General features: G+C 46.2%; 1 protein-coding gene across 6 annotated transcripts in view; it reads left to right on the top strand.

Moving 5' to 3' along the window:
• The window catches only part of LOC124330408 (fat-like cadherin-related tumor suppressor homolog), a 74,733-nt gene that overhangs the window by 9,797 nt on the left and 45,904 nt on the right, over positions 1 to 19,032 (top strand). For all 6 annotated transcript variants that reach the window (XM_046788712.1, XM_046788714.1, XM_046788713.1 and 3 more), the window contains 4 exons: positions 10,794 to 12,515; positions 12,613 to 12,797; positions 14,109 to 14,697; positions 14,835 to 15,942. In XM_046788712.1, the coding sequence (XP_046644668.1) occupies positions 10,899 to 12,515; positions 12,613 to 12,797; positions 14,109 to 14,697; positions 14,835 to 15,942 (3,499 nt within the window). In that variant the 5' untranslated portion in view covers positions 10,794 to 10,898. The remainder of the gene's footprint in view (positions 1 to 10,793; positions 12,516 to 12,612; positions 12,798 to 14,108; positions 14,698 to 14,834; positions 15,943 to 19,032) is intronic.

Below are 19,032 nucleotides of genomic sequence, written 5' to 3'. Positions count from 1 at the left end.
TTTCTCTCGTTAAACACGGCGGACAAGGAGGAAAAGCGATACTTTTTTATGCTGAAAAAGTCTCTGGTTTCAATTTTCGCTCGATTGCCCTGGACGAATCTTCAAGTGTTTCCTCTCGTCTCTGCGACTTTCAATTCTCTCCGGCGTTAGGAGTTTTATATTATACACACGCCCATAATATCAATCCAATTCCAACCCAAAGTTATTGAGATGTTTATGAGCCTGGAGATCGTTTCCAACTGCGATTGCAGATAACAAGTGCCCCCACCACTTTCCTAGCCATTATTAAATACTAACTTGATCTATACAGACTACAAACTGCGCTGTGCGCCGAGTAAAGTGCTGGGCACACTGTCCTGCAGGGTGTGGTCGAATCCCTCCCTTCAATCTAGACTTTATTTTTTCTCTCTCTTCTTTGAACGCTGCACGCTCTGCTTCCGCCCAGGCGCGTTCTTTTATGGGTGGGGATGAAGGGAGGCCTTATGGTGGTTGGTGGTGCACAGACAATAACAGGGGCTCTCACATGGACGCATTCCATCCGAAAAGAATCAAAGGAATCCCCTGTCTCTTCTCTTCTCTCTCTCCCTTTTTTTTCCTTGTATTTTTCTTGACTTTCTGTTCGTGTCGGTACCAGAGAAAGAGGAAGAAGAAGAAGAAGAGCACACAGCCGCGTCTGGTGTTGTTGTTGTTCGGGTTCGCCTGGTTGGTGTAAATATTTAGTTCAGTTGCCCCTTTTTTATTATTTTACAGTATTTCTTTTTTATTTAGTTCGTTTGGAATGTCGATGAACAACTTCCCCTCGAAACTCATTTCCCGTTTTAAAATCGTTTCATCTCCATTTTTTTAATAAATTTTTACTTTTTTTTTGTTCGTGGGCCACCAGTTTTTCGCCCGTGTAATCAGTGGAGCGCATTCCTCTTCTTCTTTTTTCTGGTACCTATCGATGGCCAACTGATAACTGAGACTCCCTCCTTAACGAACCAACACTAAAGGAAAAGAAGAAGAAGAAGAAAGAGATTTTTGGCTTCAACGCCTCGGCGCAAAGTGTTCGTAAATCAAGTGAGGACACCACAACGGTTTATTTTTCTTTGGCTGCTAGTTTTTCGGTATAATAGAGAGGAGGGCCGTTTCATTTAGTAACGTGAAACTACTTTTTTTTTGCGTCCTTAAATGTATGAAAGAGAAAAACCAGACTTCTTTTTCTTTCTCCCCCCGTGTTTTTTTCCTTCTTCAAACTCTGAAGGTCCTCTTGTGTTTTTCTCCAACAACCCCTCTGTTTCGCCCCCAAGTCAAACAAACTACTACTACCTAACCGTTTTTTTTTTTTCTGCTTTTTTGAAAAGGGAAAGAAGAAGAAGAAGAAAAAGGTTTGGTTGGGGGGTACCAGAAGGTTTTTTTTTATTATTTCTGCGCGCTTGTTCAAAGAGAAACAGGAGAGAACCAGAGAAGTGTGTGGTACGCGGTTTAGTTGGGCCCGTGTGTGTATGGCTGCGTTGGGAGTTATTATTATACGACCTCAAGGGTAATATAGTAACTGAAGGCGAAATGGTATTTTTTTTTCCCAAGTGATATTTCTGCGCTGCTCTTTTCAGTGTCAAGTGTAGGTGTCCAGGGGTCGACTTTTGACCGTTTTTTCCCCAGTCAAGAATGTCCGTCTTGTCGCTGAAAGCCCCGGGTTATTATTATCGAATAATTTGTTGATTTTGAGGGGGGTGGGGATAGAAATTCGTTTCCAATAAGGATGGAGAGAAAAGAGACCTGTTGTGATGCGGGTCACGTTGCGCATCTGCCGTCCCGAATAAAGTTTGTGAGCTGCCTTTTCTTCTTCTTCTTCTTTTTGAGGAGGTTTTTATACCGTCCATTGCCTTGTCTCGTTTATCTGGCTTATATGAACAGCCACAGCTTTTTTATGTAGCTCTTTGGTGTAATGCCATATCGACTCTTGGTGTTGTTGTTCGTCATCGACAATACCTGCACACACACACACTCTCATCCGCATCTATCTTCTTATTATAAATTTCCGCTCCTTCTATTCAATAAATTTTTTATCCCCCCCTTGTGTCGACTGCACGGATGAAAGATTTCCAACACGAAAAAACGGTTTTTACCTCATTGAATGGGGATCTCGTAACCACCAACCTTCCATTCTTCTCCAGTGTTTCTTTCTTGGCGAGAGGTGAAAGCAATCGGATCCATTGATCAGAGTCACGCATCCTGTTTGAATCAACCGGTGCTTTGACTTTTTCGTCTTCCCTTTTGGAAGAGAAAAGAAACAAACAACCAAAAATACCAAAAATAACCTTTAAGAAAAATATTTTTCAGTTCGGGGTCAAGTGGGAGAAAAAGATAAGAAGGGAAAAGATTGTGCGGAACCTTTCTTCTTCTTCTATTGAGAAAAGATGAAACAGAAATTGTCTTTGAATTCTTTTTTTTACGATGCCTTCTGATTGTGCCAGTAGTGAGACTCAACTCGTCAGATATTTTTGTCTTTCTCCGACTTATCTTTCCCTTGTTTTGATTTATGGGGCCCTAGCGAATTCAATATGGCGGTCTTTTTTTCAATTGCAAACTATCCGGAGAGAAGGAAGGAAAAAAAATGAATTTTTTTCCACAAAACTTTTATAGATATACAACTCTGTGTGTCGTTTCTCCGGTTCCCTTCTTGTTGCCCTCGAGGACCTCTTTCACCCCTCCTATATATATACCCCCTCATTAAACTTGTGCTGCTGTGGTGGCTAGGGCTGTTTTGACCCCAGAAGGTTCCCCTCTTTTTTTTAAAAGAAAAAGAAAAATTACGAATTTTTATTTTTATTTTTATTGAAAAAATGTGTTGTTTGTGTCTTCGTGCCATGACCACAAAACCCGCCCATCTTCCTCTTTTTTCCCCCCTCGAATTTCTTGGTAAATAAAAGTTTCGATATTTATACACACACGGAGAGAGAGACAGAGAGCCAGTCCACAGTCGGTTTTGTTTCCGTTGGATGCCGGAAAGATAACACACGAGAAGAAAAAGAGATTCGAAGAAATTGGAGAAAGAAAGATTATATTTTTTCAAGTTTTGTTGTTTTCTCGTTTCTTTTTTCTTTTGGAATATGGGCCCGAGCGAGTTTTGGAACTCGACGATAGAAAGAGAATATAAAAAGCCAAGGGAAATTATATGGTACGTGTGTTTGAGGGGCTAGCGAGATTGGAGGGGGGGGGGATGTGCCCTGGAGGAATCTTCTTCTTGGTTGCTCTGGAACCAGCAGGTTTGAACAACTCAACCCAGAAAGTAAAGGGCCGAAGCGAAGGAGAATGAAGGAAAGAAAAAAAGGCCAAATAGAATTGAGCGTAACGCCGCGCCCTTTGCCATCTGTCCGTCTCCTTCGCTCAACACCTGTGTGTTCTGTTCACATACGAATGGAAGGAAGAAGAAGAAGAGGTGGAAAACGTTCTAGTCCTCCTCCTTCACAAGAAAGGGAAGAAATTCGAATCTCGCTGAAATTGAGAGAACCGTCTTGTTAACGAACTTTAACAAGCAAAACTCGTAACGTTTTAAACTGACTGTGATTTACTGTGCAAAGAATAAATTGCCAGCAGGAGCTTTGACACTCTCCACGGGGGAGGCCGAGTCCAGCAGCAGGCCACTCGCTCCCCCCCTCTCCAATCTCTTCTTCTTACAGACACCAATCCATCTGCAAAAGTCGAGAGTCCCTCTCTGCTGCATTTGTTAAGGGGAAAAAGTCTCAGGGATTGTTCTGGTGACATCTTTATTGTCGGAGACATCCAGCGATGATGATGATGATGACGGAGAAACGGGCAGTGATAACAATCCCAAAAATTAAACGTAATTTGGTTGAGTGCTACACATTCATGGCGACATTCTTCTCATCCAATTGCGATGTAATATCACGTGAGTGAGTCGAGTCTCTGTGTGCTCAGAATGGAGAGTTGGCCTTGTAAATTTGATGAACTGTTTTTGGAAGCTTGATGGATGAGAGAACAACACAACAACATTCCCTCTCCAGAGGTCGCCGTAATCAACTTTGGCTCTTTTCTTTGCTTTTTTCTTTTTATTCTTATTCTTTCCTCATCTCTAGTAGTAGTGGTTGTAATAGTTGTTGCTTAGTATAATATACACACAGAGAGAGAATAGAGAGAGTCACGTAGTAATAAGGAAACCGATGCATCTAAATGTGTTCAGTTCAAGTCCGCCTGCTGCATCCCCGCTGGGAGAAGCTTCAGCCCGTCGGCTGCCACATCTTCTAATGCAGCCACACTGCATGAATATTATACACGTTCAAAGTTGGTAGATCAGAGAGCTAGCAGTTCAGCCAAGAGCCAAACGAAAGAAGAAAGGGAATAGGAGAAGCCATTTGTGCTATCGAAGCAAAATGGTACCTTCCGTTTCCGGCCGTTGGAGAATTCCAACAACAACTTTGGATAATCTTTTTAATACCGCCAGACGTTAGAGAGAATATAAGCAAGTCTCCGTTTATAGCCCCCCATTTGTAAGCGTATTGGATACTCCCGGTGTGTGTGTGTGTGTGTGTGTATACTTTGATGGGCTAAATCGCCTTTTAAATAATAAATAAAAGTAGAGAAAGGAAAAACAACTTGGGGAGGGAAAGTCCCAGCAGACGAAAGAGAGACACGATCATCCAGTTCTCGTGTTACGTTATCCGATAGCTTATTGTCAAAAAGGAAGGGGGGAGAGAGAATAAATGTCCCTGCAGGAGAAGAATAAATGGCTTCGTTCTTTATCCCGCCTTCTGCCTGTTTATTCAATCATTGAAAGGACGAAGAAAAGAAAAAGAAAAAATTGTGTCTCCTATTTGGCCGGGTAGCACAGCACAGCACCAACTGCTTACTGCACTCGTGCAGATTCCAGGAAATTGGCCCTTCTCTATTCCCTCTCCCCCCGTGCTGTTATTATTATTATTAGCAGCAGCAGCAGCAGCAACAGCGAGAATGAGATAATGATTCAGCAATGGCGCCTCCTGTATTGTTGTCCTTGGCGTAGATTTTCTATTAAATAAGTTGAACTGTGGTGGTGGTGGCGTCACCTGTTCGTCAAAGGCGTTGTCGAGTGTTTGGATTTTTTTCCGTGTGTGTGATGACGTTGTCTCTTTGATGACAGTGCAACAAAAAATAAGAGAGAAATGGAGAGGCCCAGCGTCAACTTTGGAGGACACGGCCAACCGACGTGACACGTTGGTAAAAAAGAAAAAGAAAAAAGATGATGAAGTACGGAATGAACACGACACAAAATCCACTTTATCCTATTTTTTTTCGAGAATCAAAGTAAAATCAATAAGAATGTAACCGGAGAAAAAAGTGAAAGCTTTCGACGGCTGGCGGGTTGACTGGGGTTGGTTATGCAAGCAGAGATACTGCATGGCCTCTTCATGCTGTCCATTCATCGATATTGATTTGTGATTGGGCTTGGACTTTACAGATGTGACGTCGCACATCAAAAACTGAAAGAAAAACCGGTTATTTCTCCAGCGGCTCCCTAACTGGATATTTTTTTTAAAATTTTTTTCACGTTAGATTCCGCCGGCCGCCACTTTTTTTTTTCTTTTCTTCTCTTCTTGTTAAAACCTCCAGAAAAATCTTTCCGTCTAGACGTACTGTTGAACATTTTGTAGTTTCGGGGGGCGGTGGGAGGGTTACTCGGTTACCAACGACTGTGGTGATTGGCCGAGCGTGTCATTGACGTTACGGTCAGTTGCGTTGTGATTCCTTTTTTAGAAAATCAAAAGTTTCTCATTTTGTGTGTGTGTCGTACGTCGATACGAAAATGGTTAAATCTGATATAACAAAATAGGGGCCGATTTCATCATTTTTTTGTTGTTTCTTATTCATTTTGGTTGATGTTCAATTTGTTCGTTTTCTTTCTCCCTTCTTCAAATCTGCTTGTGGTATCGTCGGAAAGTGACTCGTCGGAAACGCACTCGCGTCCATGTAAGGTCCACAGGAGGAGAAGAAAAAAACATTTCTCCTTTAAGAGAATTGAAAAGAAGAAGAAGAAGAAGAAGAAGAAGAAGAAGAAGAAGAAGCAAAAGTCAGTTAGTTGATTGGTTGGGCCCCGTTTGAGTTGTATTCCGTCATCTTAACTTGACTCTCTAGTGACGCTCACAAGGGCGGGGTTTTTGATGGCAAGAAAAACTCGCTGTGTGTGTGCGCTGCACTCGACATTGATTTCCGACCATCAATTGCAGACGCTGGAGCTTCATCATCTTCCTTTTTTCGCCACCTATTTTGTTATTATTTTCTTTCCACCCCCCGACAGATAAGGCACACACAATTTTGGCAAAAGAAGGGAGGGTGGGGACGACTTTTGATGTTGTGTCAAAAAAAGACAATTGATCTTCCTCTTTTTGTTGTTTTGTTGTTGTTCGATTTGTTGTCGGGGACGGACCAGATGGCGTGTCTTAATGGAAAAAAATGCGTCCCCATACGCCGTTGTACTGGTCTCCCCCTCGCAATGACCGAAATGTGTAATTCCCCTCCACACCCTCCATTCAAAATCATCCGCCAACTACTAGGCTAGGCGGAGGGTGTCGGCCCAGCGATGACAGTTGTTCGGAGGTGTTGCCAGATTTTTTGTTTGGTCTTCCGCCACTTCCGTCGCACCCCCCTACTTTTTCCTCTGGTCGAAAATTGGACATTTCACAGAAAAAGAGAGGCATTGATCTTGTCAGTTTCTATTTAGAGAAAGACGAAGGAAAAGACAAAGAAGAAGAGATGCAGATGTAAGTTGGGCTTGTCACTATGAAGCAACTCGCGACACAGTGCACACACCGCCAAAGCTCAAAAGCTTTGAGCTCGACACACAAGACGCTTTTCTTCTTCTTCTTCTTTTGCCTTTTTGACTTTGTGCTCAACTTTTTTAAAATCGCCGCCGCCCATTTTTTTTGTTTTTCTTTCCACACAGAAGCCGAGAGAAAGAAATAAGTTTATGGAAAAAAAAAAACTAATGCACGTTTCCGGTGTTATGGTTATGAAATTTTCGGGTCGAATTATTCCATTCATTCAGACGTAAACAAACAAACACGCAGGGATACAAGAAAAAAAAGCCCAGGACTTTCTGGGCTTCTCTCGAGAAAGAAAACGATCAACTGGTGGCGAAGGCACCCGCATGATGGATGTGCTCTCCCTTTTATTTTTGGGAAGAACAATAGGCGCGCAACTGCCACGATTGCTCTCCACACATTTTTGGGGCTTTCCAACGAAACGCGCCATGTTGTTCCTTAGACTCCACTGTGTGGTGAATGCTTTCCGACTTGTTTGTTTATTTCTTTCCCATTCAGCTTCAATTCTCCGAGACGAGCACAAAGTCTCGAGTGTGTGTGTTTGTGTTTGCTGTGCAAGTACGCGGCGGACGTCATTTTTTCTCTTCTCTCTCTTATTTATAGTGGGTGATGAAGTTTTAATGACTGGGCACCACCCTGAGATGGATGCCCTTATGGCTATTCACTGGAGGGGGTGAATAGCAGTCGGAACGTGTCCTATCGCTCATCTTTCGGCTGACTTTTGAATCGATCAAATCGACAAGGAAAAGGCGATATCGGCAAATGATGAAATGTCGTTCCGGCCGCCAGTCTGTCACCACTCATCTGTCCGAGATATTGAAGCGCAGCGCAGACGGGGCCGCTCGTCCAATCAAATTCCAAGGGGGGTGAATCGCCATTTTGAGAACACGTTGATGACGTCAGCCTTCTATATATACATAGTAGAAGAGATGCCCGTAATAATGTCTTAATCGCATTAACTGGAGCTTATTAACCGAGTTACACAAGAGCAGGCAGGCAGGCGGGAGATGGGACCCGGGCCACGTCCCAACCGATTTGGGTGTACTACTTACGGGACACACTCGATTGTCTTTTTTACATTTTCTTACTTAAAACAAAAGAGAGAAAAACTCCGCCTTTTTTCAGTTTCTTGTTCTCCGGTGGTAATCTGACAGGTTTAATCCGCTACACTGTTTTCTGTTTGTAATGTACTGTGACCTCACACAGACACAAAAAAGAAAGAAAAGAAAAGACAATTGCGACATTTTTTCCGATGGAGAGAAAGTGAAGAAGAAAATCTGTAGAGAGGCTAAAACTCCTTTAGATCCCAAGAAGAAGAAGAAGAAGACCAGAGCTCACCACTAGACTACCATAGTTGGCGATGGGAGACGGACGAGCTATACATGGCTAAGAGAAGAGAAAGAAAAAGTTTAAGAATTGTTTGCTGCTCCTGCTGCTGTTGGAATAGGAGATTTTTCTCTTCTCTTCTAACCGGGGGCTTCTCTTTTGTTTCCAAGCGTTTCCTTTTTGAAACAAGGACGAGAGGCACGGTCTAAAGATCTCTCTCTCCTTTTGGTCTCTCTCTCTCTCTCTCTCACTGTAGTGGTGGTTCAAAGACTTGGCTTGGTCTTGGCTGTTCTTCCCGAATAAGAAATTTGCATGTCAGACGAAGTTAATAGCAATGAATGTGAAGAACTTTTCGGAACCCAATTGAATTTTTGATTTTTTCTTTCCTCCTCCTTCTCGGACTGACTTTTTGGTGATGATTATTCCATTCGAGGGCATAAAGTAACTGGCAGCCATTTCGTATGCAAGACACACCAAGATGAAGAAGAAGGAGTTCATTATTATTTTCCTCTTTCTAGTTCTGTTTTTTTTCTTTTTCAAGTTCAATAACTCTATCGGCCCGAATACGACGAAATCATAAAAATTAAATGTTTGGTAATGAATTCCTTTTTTTCTCTCGAAGATTTTTTTTTAACTTTTTTTTTTTTAATAAGAGAAATGTAATTTGAGGAAAGAAAGAGAACGAAAATCTATCTAGCTATAATATGCTAATTATATTGAAGAGGGCCGTAGAGCTGGCCGATTATTACACGAGACGTTGTTGTGTTGTTAATTAACGTAAAGGGACAATCACGAGAGTGAGTCGAAACTTTTGGCCCCTTAACCCCTCCGCACCGGAACACAAGACAACTTTGGTAGTTAGTGTATTAGTGTGTGTGTGTGTGTGTGTGTGTGGACGAGCTGGAGGACTTGTTGGGGGCCAGCCCTCGCGGGACACATCATAGGCAGTGTGGCAGACACGATGGGTGTGGTTCTTTTTTCTTTTTGAAAAGAGAAACAACCGAAACAACAAAAAAATATGAACCAAATTCTTTGTACATTCGGCTACTCCCGCTGCCCTTCATAAAAGTATTACGCCGGCTACTACCACCCCTTCCCACTCTCTTTTTTTTCTGTTTATTAAAATATACACACACACTCACACACGCGATAATAGGAGAGAGAAAAAATTAGGCGTCTAGTTTCTTGTTGTGGTGTGATCTATTCCATCTTCTTCTTCTTTGTGCGGCCTTTTCATTTCTGCTTGTCTCTCTAAAGCCGAAAGATTATTGAAATGGAGACAAGAAACTCGAGCAGACCTACGGGCAGGCCGAACGATTTACACACTCACCGCCCCAACTAAAGAGATCATTTCAATTTCTTTTTTTTAAATAGTTTGTGTGTGTGTGTGTGTCTTGCCCCTCTTTGTGTCTGCGCCGGTTGATAATGGCCGCACCGCCTCCGTGAGTGCTCTCACTTGGTTTGAGCTTTTAACTTGTCCAGCGAAAGGCACAGATCTCCTTTTGTGCTTGTGTGTGTGTGCATGTGACGTCTGTGTTATTTCGACACACGTACAATTTTCATACGTACGTACAACAAAAGCCTCGGGTTACCTATTTTGTTTTCTATTTGGGAACTTTTTTTTTTCTTTTCTTTTTTTTAATGGATTCTCTTCTCTCAATCCCCACCGCTCCTCTCTCTTTCTCTCTTGACGCTTTTGACCAAATCCGGATCATCCGCCGCAAAAGGCGTAGACGGGCATCATCTTTCACCTGACACCGCCCAAGTGCTTTTTTCTTTTCTTTTTCAAAATTTTCCTTTTTAAAACAAAATCCTTGGTAGGATTGAAGAAGAAGAAGTCAAAAGGTGAAACCGCGGGGGAGTCTTTGAGTCGAAAGAAGAGAATAAGAAGGAAAGAAGAAAGATAATTCGTGAGTTATTATCTCAACTGCGTTGGTGGTGGCCTTGTTTCTCTCCCCCCCACGCCAGGTCGGAGGAGGAAAAAAAAAAAGGACGACGACATACTGTGAATCGTTTTTCCGAGAGAGTGAAAAAACAAAAAACAATCCGCCCGGAAGCGTTTTCGTTTTTGTTATTTTTGTTTGTTGTTTCTGTGCCAAATTTTAAAATGTGGCGAAAATATGATGAGATAGAGAACCTTGTACCGTATACGCTATTGTTGGCTGCCTTTGAGAGCTATGCAAAAGTAGTAGTGGCTTTTTTTTTTTTTTACGACTCCCGTGCTGCTCTGGTGCGTGCCACTCGCACGCGGAAATGGTGTTGGCTTTTTTCCCTGGAACTTCCCAAAACAAAAAACGAACCGGGCTGGGCCGGCCAGCACTATAAACGATGAAATTTGTTCTTATTACATGTACACATATTGTCTTTAGCCGACAATCGTACCTACGTACATACTCCGTGGCCTATCCACAGGAAAAAAATGACTTGCAATGGATTCAAACAACTAAAGAAACAAAACGAGAAACATTCCGGGAAAATTGGGAAATTCCGTCGAGTTTATTCCACTTGTTTCGTCCTCTTGCCGACCGCGCCCATTAGCGTGTCACACACAATGAAACGATTGAAACAACAGAAAACAACAGAAATGTGTCTGGGAATTTGTAATACGGAAAAATTCACGTTCTCCTTTATTTATTTTTGGGTTCTTTTCTTTTATTTCCGGAATTGCAGGGAGCCGCCAACCGACAATCTTGAACGAGATATGACGAGGTGAAGGACGCCGAGCTTCTTTTTCTTTTCGTCTTCGGAAAGTATTTGGGAATTTTCGAGTGATAGATGAGGATGGACGGGACGACACAGGATCGGGACGATCCCAAAAGGAGGCGAAGGAGGAGGAGGCCGCTGGATCCCATCCGACGACGCCTCAACAGGACAACAACGACGACGTGTTGCTGCTGGATGCAAGTCTTGGTGATTGTGTTGTATGTGGCCGTCGGACTGGCCGACGGCCGGAAATTGTCGTTCACCCGCCCGCGTTATAACGCCACCATTTACGAGAACAACATCGGCAAGAGCTACGCACAGCCGGAGACGGAGCGGATGGGCATCCAGTTACCGGAAGTGGCTTCTGCCACGGATATCCGCTACCGCATCATCAGCGGCGACAAGAACAAACTCTTCAAAGCCGAGGCCCGTCAAGTTGGTGATTTCAGTTTCCTACTGTTGAGAACTCGAACCGGACAGGTGGACGTGCTCAACCGGGAGCGGACGGAGCTGCACAAACTGCGGGTGCGGGCCATGCTCAGGTCGGCCGTCGACGGGTCCGATTCTGACCTGCCGGACGCCGAGGCCGACGTCTGGGTCTACGTATTGGACACCAACGACCTGAGTCCGCTCTTCTATCCCAGTGAATACGAAGTCAACGTGCCGGAAGACTCGGCTCTCCACGTTTCGCTGGTCCAGGTCAAAGCCGACGACGCCGACGTCGGAGTCAACGGCGAGATTTACTACTCGCTGGCCGAGCCGTCGGACACGTTCGCCGTCCACCCGCTGACGGGCGTCATCTCGCTGACGAGGCCGCTCGTCTTTGCCGACCAGCCGTTTCACGAGCTGGCCGTTTTGGCCAGCGATCGAGGGCCCAAATTGGGAGCCGCCGTCGTTGGCGCCTCTTCCCGGGCCAGGGTCCGCGTCCACGTCCTGCGGGTCAACCAGCACGAGCCCCGCATTCACGTCCGCCACTTGCCGGAAGTTGTCGAGCAATCCCAAGTGGATGTTTATGCCGTTGTCCGGGTTGAAGATGCCGACGCCGGCCCTAGCGGCCAAATTCGCTCGCTGGAGATCGTCGACGGAGATCCGGACGGTTATTTTCGAGTCCAGCGAGTCGGAACCGGCGGCCAGCCAGGCAACAATAATGATAAGAACAACAACAATGGGGCAGCTGAATTCAACATTGCCGTTCTCAAATTACTGGACCGCGAAAGGGCCCCGATGGGCTACAACTTGACCCTTAGGGCCGTGGACGGCGGGACGCCACCGCGCAACTCGACGGCCACCCTTCACGTGACGGTCTCGGACTGGAACGATCACGCGCCCGTCTTTGATCGCGAGCACTACGAAGTGCGGATCGTGGAAACGGCGCCCGTCGGCACTCCACTCATCCGCCTTCGCGTTTCTGACCAGGACCAGGGACGCAACGCCCAGGTCCAGCTGAGCATTGTCGGCGGCAACCAAGGCGGACATTTTCGCATCAATCCCATCTCGGGCGTCCTCTACACGGCCTTGCCGCTGGACGCTGAAATGAGGGCCGAGCACATCCTGACCGTCAGCGCCATCGATCAGGGCACGGCCGGCACACGTCAACAGTCGTCGGCTAAAATCACAGTCCAAGTGCTGGACGCCAACGACAACGACCCCATTTTCTACCAGCAGCCGGGCGGCGTCCTGGAGATTCAGGTTTGTCTTTTGTCTTTCCTTTCGTCTTTCTTCTGCTCCGGATGATGATGAATAATTAACGTTTCGCTCCCCCTCCCCCTCTTGTTCACGTTCGCAGGTGGATGAGAACGAGCAGGCCGGAGCTGAAGTTGCCAGAGCCACGGCACGTGACGCCGACGCTGGTGAGAATGCATACATCAGTTACAGCCTGGCTAATCTGGCGCCCGTCCCCTTCGAAGTGGATCCTTTCACCGGAGCCATCCGCACCACCGAAACGCTCGACTACGAAACCGGACGCCGAAGGTAAGGAGAAACAAGACTTGTAAATGTTGCCAAACAAACAACAACTATCTGCAACAACTAGTACTAGTCAGGGTTCCCACCGTTCTGGAATTCTTGGAAAAGTCTTGGAATTAAAAAACGGTCTAAGTTGAATTCTTGGAAATCATTAAATTTGAGTAACTTTTTCGGAAAACTCTTGGAAAGTCGAAATTTTATTAGCAGTTTTCAATTTTTGGTGATTTGTCGCAACATGACAACCTCCTAATTTCTTTGGAGGGAAAGAACTGCTTTAGGGGTAGATAACCCTGTAGCAGCTGTAGGGCCTGTAACAGACGACAAGTCAAATTGATTGTTTCTGTGTGTGTGTTGAAGACGCACGTGTTTGTAGAGTTGAGTAAAGTTCTTTTGTTCTAAAGAGTGCTGTTTGGTTTAGCTAAATTCCGCTCAATTCATGTGATACTTAACTCGGAGAAGCAAGCAGTGAAATAAAACATGTCTCGTAAGCAAAAGAAGAACATGGAAAGTAGTGAACATAGTTTAATGTAGATTGGCAAAATGCCAGATACCCAGATTTGAGTGAGTGGGTGGGAAAAGTGGGGGGCTAGAACCAATATTATAAGTGTCAAATTCTTGAGTACCATGGGGAAAGGTGCACTTCATGCAAAATCACAAAAACACTTAAAAACCTTGGCCCAGAGAAGAAATGAAGCTTTGGTTTCAAACATCTTTAATTCTAGTTCAGTCACAGTAGCAGGTACAATTTTTCTATTCAATTGTAAATTTGTCTGCTCGTGTTCAATTATGGATTGAAAATGTGGACAGTCAATTGGTTTGTTATTTTCATTTGAATCATAGAGGGTCTTGGAATTCTTTCAAAAGTCTTGGAATGGCTACGTCTTGTCCAGCTCTTGTGGTTATGTTTGTGTGTTTAGACCGAAGTAGTTGTTGTTGTCTATTTTCCTTTTTTTGGGCCGGAATCGAGACAAAAGCACAGTCGTCTCGAGTTTTGGGGGATAAAGGTCGATTGTACATTTGTACACGAGTCCAGCTGGGAATTTTCTCATCTTGCGACGCTGCTGATGCTTTAACCTATGCACACGGAATGTGTTTGTGAAATATTCATTTGGGAAATGGCGACATACCTTTCCCCCTGACATGTTCCGTTTCCCCTCAAAAAGACATTTACATCAAGACGGAATCGGTGCGCTTCCGGCGGCTGGATTTCAATCTCCGGTGTAGCTCTAGCTAGCTTTGAGAATCGTTTATTTTGATGAATGCAAATTCCGGATGTTAAATTTTAAATCAATCTGTTTGGCGCGTGACCTTTTGCAGATACTTGCTGAAAATCCGGGCCTCCGACTGGGGGACGCCCTACCGACGCCAATCTGAGCTGCTGGTGACGGTCGCCGTGCGAGATGTCAATGACAACCGGCCGCAGTTCCAGCGGGTCGGCTGCGTCGGACGCGTGCCGCGGACGACGGCCATCGGCTCGGAGCTCTTGACTCTGTCGGCCGTCGATTTCGACCAGGGCAACGCCGTCGTCTACCGGATCGTGTCCGGCAACGAGGACGGCTGCTTCAGTCTGGACTCGTCGTCTGGCGCCCTGGGCGTCGCCTGCGACCTTTCGGACCTTGGCATCAGCGAGCGATTCGTCAACGTGACGGCCACCGATGGCCAGCACTTTGCCGACATCATGACGATTCGGATCCATCTGACGGGCGGAGTGCGAGGCGAGGACGAGTCGCGCTTCGAGTGCCGAGAAACTGGACTGGACAAGAGGCTCCTGGAGATGATCAATACGGCCGCTAAAAGGCAGCAGGCGGGCGGCGATGACTCTGATCCGGTCACGGAACTGCCTCCACTTCCGTCGCGATACGGCCAGAACGTCCACACACCGGAATTTTACGATTTCCCCGTTCAGGTATAAATCACCGAGAGAGAGAGAAACTGAAACTTCATTTTCGTCCGTCCTTTTTTCTTTTCTTTTTCTTTGAACGTTCCCAATCGAAACAAATAAATCAACTTGTGCAAATGTTGCGGTTCCAAAATAAATCACAGGTCCGTGTCAACGAGTCGGTATCGAGCGGGACGCCATTGATCCGCCTGAGGGCCAGAGATCGTGATCACGGATACAACGGTTTGCTGGTCTATGTCATTTCTGGAGGCGACGACGATTCCGCATTTCAAATCGATACCGAGTCGGGTCTCCTGCGGGTGGCTGGCCAGCTGGACCGCGAGAAGCGCGCCGGTTACTCGCTCAACGTGACCGTCTTCGACTTGGGTCAGCCCCAGAAATCGGCGTGGAGGATCCTGCCCGTCATCGTGACGGACGTCAACGACAATCCGCCGCGATTCGATCGGCCCGTCATCAGCGTCTCGATTGCTGAAACGGCTCAAATCGGCACGTCGGTGGCCCAGCTGAGCGCCAACGACGCCGACGAGGGTGACAACGCCAAAATCACGTTCGCCCTGGCCGGCGGCGAGTCGTCGGACTTGAAACTTGACCCCAACACTGGATTGCTCACAGTTTCCGGCCAGCTGGATCGGGAGAGGCGTGACTTTTACGAGGTCGTCGTTATCGCTCGGGACGGGTCGCCCAATGGACCCGGATTGACGGCCAAGGCTTTGGTCCGCGTCCGCATTTTGGACGTCAACGACGTGGCCCCTCGTTTCGCCCGTCCCTGGCAAGTGGTCAAAATCCGGGAAGACATGCCCGTCGGTGCCGTTGTGGCTTTGGTCGAAGCCAGCGACCCCGACCTCGGACTGGGCGGCGTCGTCCGTTACAGCCTGGCGTCCAGCTACGCCTCGGAAATCGTCGATCAGTTCAGCATCGACAAAGTGACTGGAACGGTGCGACTGGCCCGCCGATTGGACTTTGAGGATCGCTCCGTCTACAATTTGACGGTCCGCGCCAAGGACCGCGGCTCGCCTTCCCTGTCCAGCGAGGCCTACCTGGCCGTCGAAGTGGTGGACGTCAACGAGAACCTCTACGCTCCGCGCTTCGAAGACTTTGTCACAGAGGCCAGCGTACGTGAGAACGCGCCGCCGGGCACATTAGTGGCCAAAGTCACCGCCACCGATGCGGATCCTTCCGGCGACGACTCGCGGCTCTCGTACGCTATCCGCGGCGGAACCGGCCTGGGCCTCTTCTCCATCGACAATGAAGGTCAGTTTTGTCTTTTTTTATTATTTTTATCTTTGCGTCCCTTTTCCCAGCCAATTTGTTGTTCGCGTTGGCGGCCCATTTGAATGGGACCGTCCCACACTCTTTAACGAGTCCGTCTCCACCTCATTTAAAAATTATTTTTTGTTGGTCGCCCCCCGAGTGTGTTGACCGGCTCCCGTTTTTTGTTTTTTCTTTCCTTCCGATCGGGAAGGTGAACGGACTGGGCGTAACTCGACAGGCCATTAAAAGAACCTCTGCTGATTTCACACTGTGTGTGTGTGTGTGTGTTTGGCTTTTTTTTTTATCGAGAACGATTGGTTTCATTTCGAATTGATTAGACGAGAGAGGAAAAGTTGAAAGATGGGCCGAGAATGTTACGACATTACCGTGTCGTCGAATACGGCACAAAACGGTGCGGGCCGGCAGCCAACCGCGCTGAGGAAGAATCCATAAACCAATAATGTGATGGAGGATGTGGAAGATGATGGTGGTGTTGTCGGAGCAGTTTTCCCTGTCGTATAATCAATTAGAGTAGTGTGTGTGTGTGTGTGTGTGGAGGGGGGAGAGCGTCTTAAAAAAGAAAAAAGTCAGACGCTAAATATTTGGACAAGGTAGACGGACGGGGAGGACGGGTTGTGCATCCTCAGTCGGAATCTCCATTCATCTTTCCTCATCCGTCAGTTTCGGTAGTTTTTCAAACTGTGTGGCGCCATTCGATTTGATTTAAAAGCACATCCGCCCCGCAAAGAAAAAATTAAATTAAATTTATTTTTTTAAAAGAAAAAAATAATTCGGTTAGGACTGGTGTAATCATCAAGTCACGGACCAAAAGAGGTCAACGTTGTATACATTTCTTTTTTTTTCTTTCGTGAAAAATAACTGTTCCGTCGTGTGTGTGTTTGTATGTTTTGAAGCCTTCAAAAATAGATTTATTTACCTGGTGTGGCGGCCGGGGCCAGCTCGAGCAATTTGCTCTGGGAGGGGGAAGTCGCCATCATCATCATCACGGCCGTCGTCGTCGTCGTCACTGTGTGTCTGTGTGCCTTGGTTGGATGGCAACCGGCCAAAAAATAAGAAAAAAGGGCTGCCACACCAATTTCTTTTTCGAAACTGGAAAAATTTGTTTTGTCGGTCGGTCGTCAAACGCACACAAACTCTTTCATCCCTCCGGGATTTTTTTTTTCCTTCTTAACGTTCTGCGGGAAAGAAGAAAAAAAAAACATTTTTTTTTTTATTATTATTATTATTTGCTGCCCCTCCCGATTTAATGACCTTACAAGGAAAGGGGGGAGGGGGTTGTTGCAGCGGGAGGCAATCAATAATGGCCGAGTGGAGTAGCCGAGGAGAATGAAAGGAGAAAGAGAGAAAGAAAGAGCGGACGTCATTCATTTGTCGGGAATGAGGTGGTGTAGTAGAGCTCACATTCAGGTAGATTTCGACTGCTGGGCGCGCTGTACAAACAAGAGAGAGAAAAGTCGACCACACGCACAGACGGAAAGGCCCCCCATCCATCCATCCATCCATCCATCGTGCGTGGCGGCCCTTATTCTTTTTTTTCTTCTTCTTCTTGTTCGTCTTTCATTCTTCGTCTTGGACATCCATCATGTCCGTCGGCGGCGAAGGGAGGGTGGGCGGCGGGCCCGTCTTTGGCTTGTCTCTAGGGAAAACGACATTGTCCCGTGATTCCATCCCGTTGCCATCCACTTCCGTGGCAACACTCAACTTGATTTCGCCCTTTTGTTGGCGTTGGCACCCGACCCGCAGACCCATCAACTTCCAAAAAACGGCAAACTTTGCACTCGCTCGGATTTGCCCGTCGTTTCGCATCGAATTCCAATTTTCTCCGTTTGTCGATTTGTTTTTTTATTGGCATTGGGTTTTGTCTTAAAATGATCTTTTCCTATTGTTTTTCCCTCCCAACGGTTCGAGTTCACGACTGATCAACCCGTCGACCGATCGGCGTGACTCACGATCAGACTCGATTCCCATTTGAAAAAATGTTGCGGCGCTGACTGTGACCGCATAACCCAATGGTTGTGGGTTCTGTACACCAAAAAGGGGGTGGTGGTGGTGGTGGTGGTGGTAGGCCGGGCAGGAGCTTTTGTGTGACGTCATCCCATTTTGGGCAGGGGGAAACGGGAGAAATTGTATTGAAATGTGCCAGCGGGGCAGCGGGATTCGATACGTGTGACGTCGTGTGTGTCACCTCAATTTTTGTCTCCCCACTTTCTCTTTTTAGTTGGTTTGTTGTATGAATCTGTCCGAAAAAGGGTGTGAAGGTTTGTTGTTGCTGTTGCGGTCGGATTCTGCGTCAAAGCGAATCGGGAGAGAAAGAAAGAAAAGAATAAAAAAGGTTTGGATGCTCGGCCACATGCTCCATAACGGGACTCACGCCTATCACGTGTCACAAACACACACACAAGAGTCTCTCTCTCTCTCTCCTGACTTCCTTTCTGTCTCTGTCGTCTGTTGTTGTTCTCCTTTTTATTTTATTTTTTCGTTGTTCAACCCCCGAGGACTTTCAGTCTGAATGGAAGACGACAACAACAACCAAAAAGTCGAAACCCGACGAAACGGCCAGAGAATAAACAAAAACAATGGGCAGACGCAACTCTCACAGTTGTTTTTAAAAGTTGCCCTTATTGAAAATCTATTTGAAGAGAAAACAAATCATCTTTTTTTTGTCCATACCGGTTATGAAAATGCTTGAAAAGAAAAGGAGTTGGGTGTATTGTTTTGACACGACTGACACGCAAGGCAGCAGCAGCACATTTACGTCGCTGTGTGTGTTTAGATTTGGCACGTCGTCGTGGCCATATTTTTCTTCTCGGGGGGGTCAACATCGGAGACGGAAAAAATAAAAAAAGAGAACAATTTCGAAGAGAAGTAAACAGAAAAGAGCAGTTGCCTATATGTGTATGTAGGAGCGAGTAGGAACGGGCGGGAATTTCAAACTGTGTCGAGAGAGGACCAAACGAACCGGTCACTGGCCTGTCACTGTCCCAGTCAATAATGTCCAGGACGAAACTGGAAGAAGAATAGTGTAGGGCAAACAAAAGGGGAATCACAACAATCATGCGCTGCCATCGT

Source organism: Daphnia pulicaria, chromosome 1 (assembly GCF_021234035.1).
Source record: "Daphnia pulicaria isolate SC F1-1A chromosome 1, SC_F0-13Bv2, whole genome shotgun sequence".
In the NCBI taxonomy this organism is placed as follows: Eukaryota; Metazoa; Arthropoda; class Branchiopoda; order Diplostraca; family Daphniidae; genus Daphnia; species Daphnia pulicaria.
This window is presented reverse-complemented; position numbering and strand designations above follow the sequence as displayed.